The sequence below is a fragment of the Penaeus monodon genome, chromosome 23, assembly GCF_015228065.2.
Source record: "Penaeus monodon isolate SGIC_2016 chromosome 23, NSTDA_Pmon_1, whole genome shotgun sequence".
In the NCBI taxonomy this organism is placed as follows: domain Eukaryota; kingdom Metazoa; phylum Arthropoda; class Malacostraca; order Decapoda; family Penaeidae; genus Penaeus; species Penaeus monodon.
Window position 1 is genome coordinate 14,757,905 of NC_051408.1, and position 247 is coordinate 14,758,151.

At 47.4% G+C, this 247-nt stretch overlaps 1 protein-coding gene across 1 annotated transcript in view; it reads right to left on the bottom strand.

Moving 5' to 3' along the window:
* Positions 1 to 247, bottom strand: part of LOC119588139 — a 40,789-nt gene that overhangs the window by 10,673 nt on the left and 29,869 nt on the right. Inside the window, exon 23 of the mRNA XM_037936845.1 lies at positions 91 to 211. Coding sequence (XP_037792773.1) covers positions 91 to 211 — 121 coding nt within the window. The remainder of the gene's footprint in view (positions 1 to 90; positions 212 to 247) is intronic.

Below are 247 nucleotides of genomic sequence, written 5' to 3' on the forward strand. Positions count from 1 at the left end.
GTATCATCAATATTGATAATATAGAAACTAAGATTGCAATTTTAGCTTAACCTTAAAACGTGTGACAGCAAAGTAATACGTGACACTTACAGAAATGACAAGTTTTGCCCGTGTACCCAGTGCCTGTGCAGTTGCAGCTGATGTCGTCGTCAATCACAGTGCATTTGCCCCCGTGCTCGCAGGCGCCGGGCCTCTCGCAGGGCCCCAGCACCTGGCAAAAGGCAGATTGACTGTCTAAGAACATCCA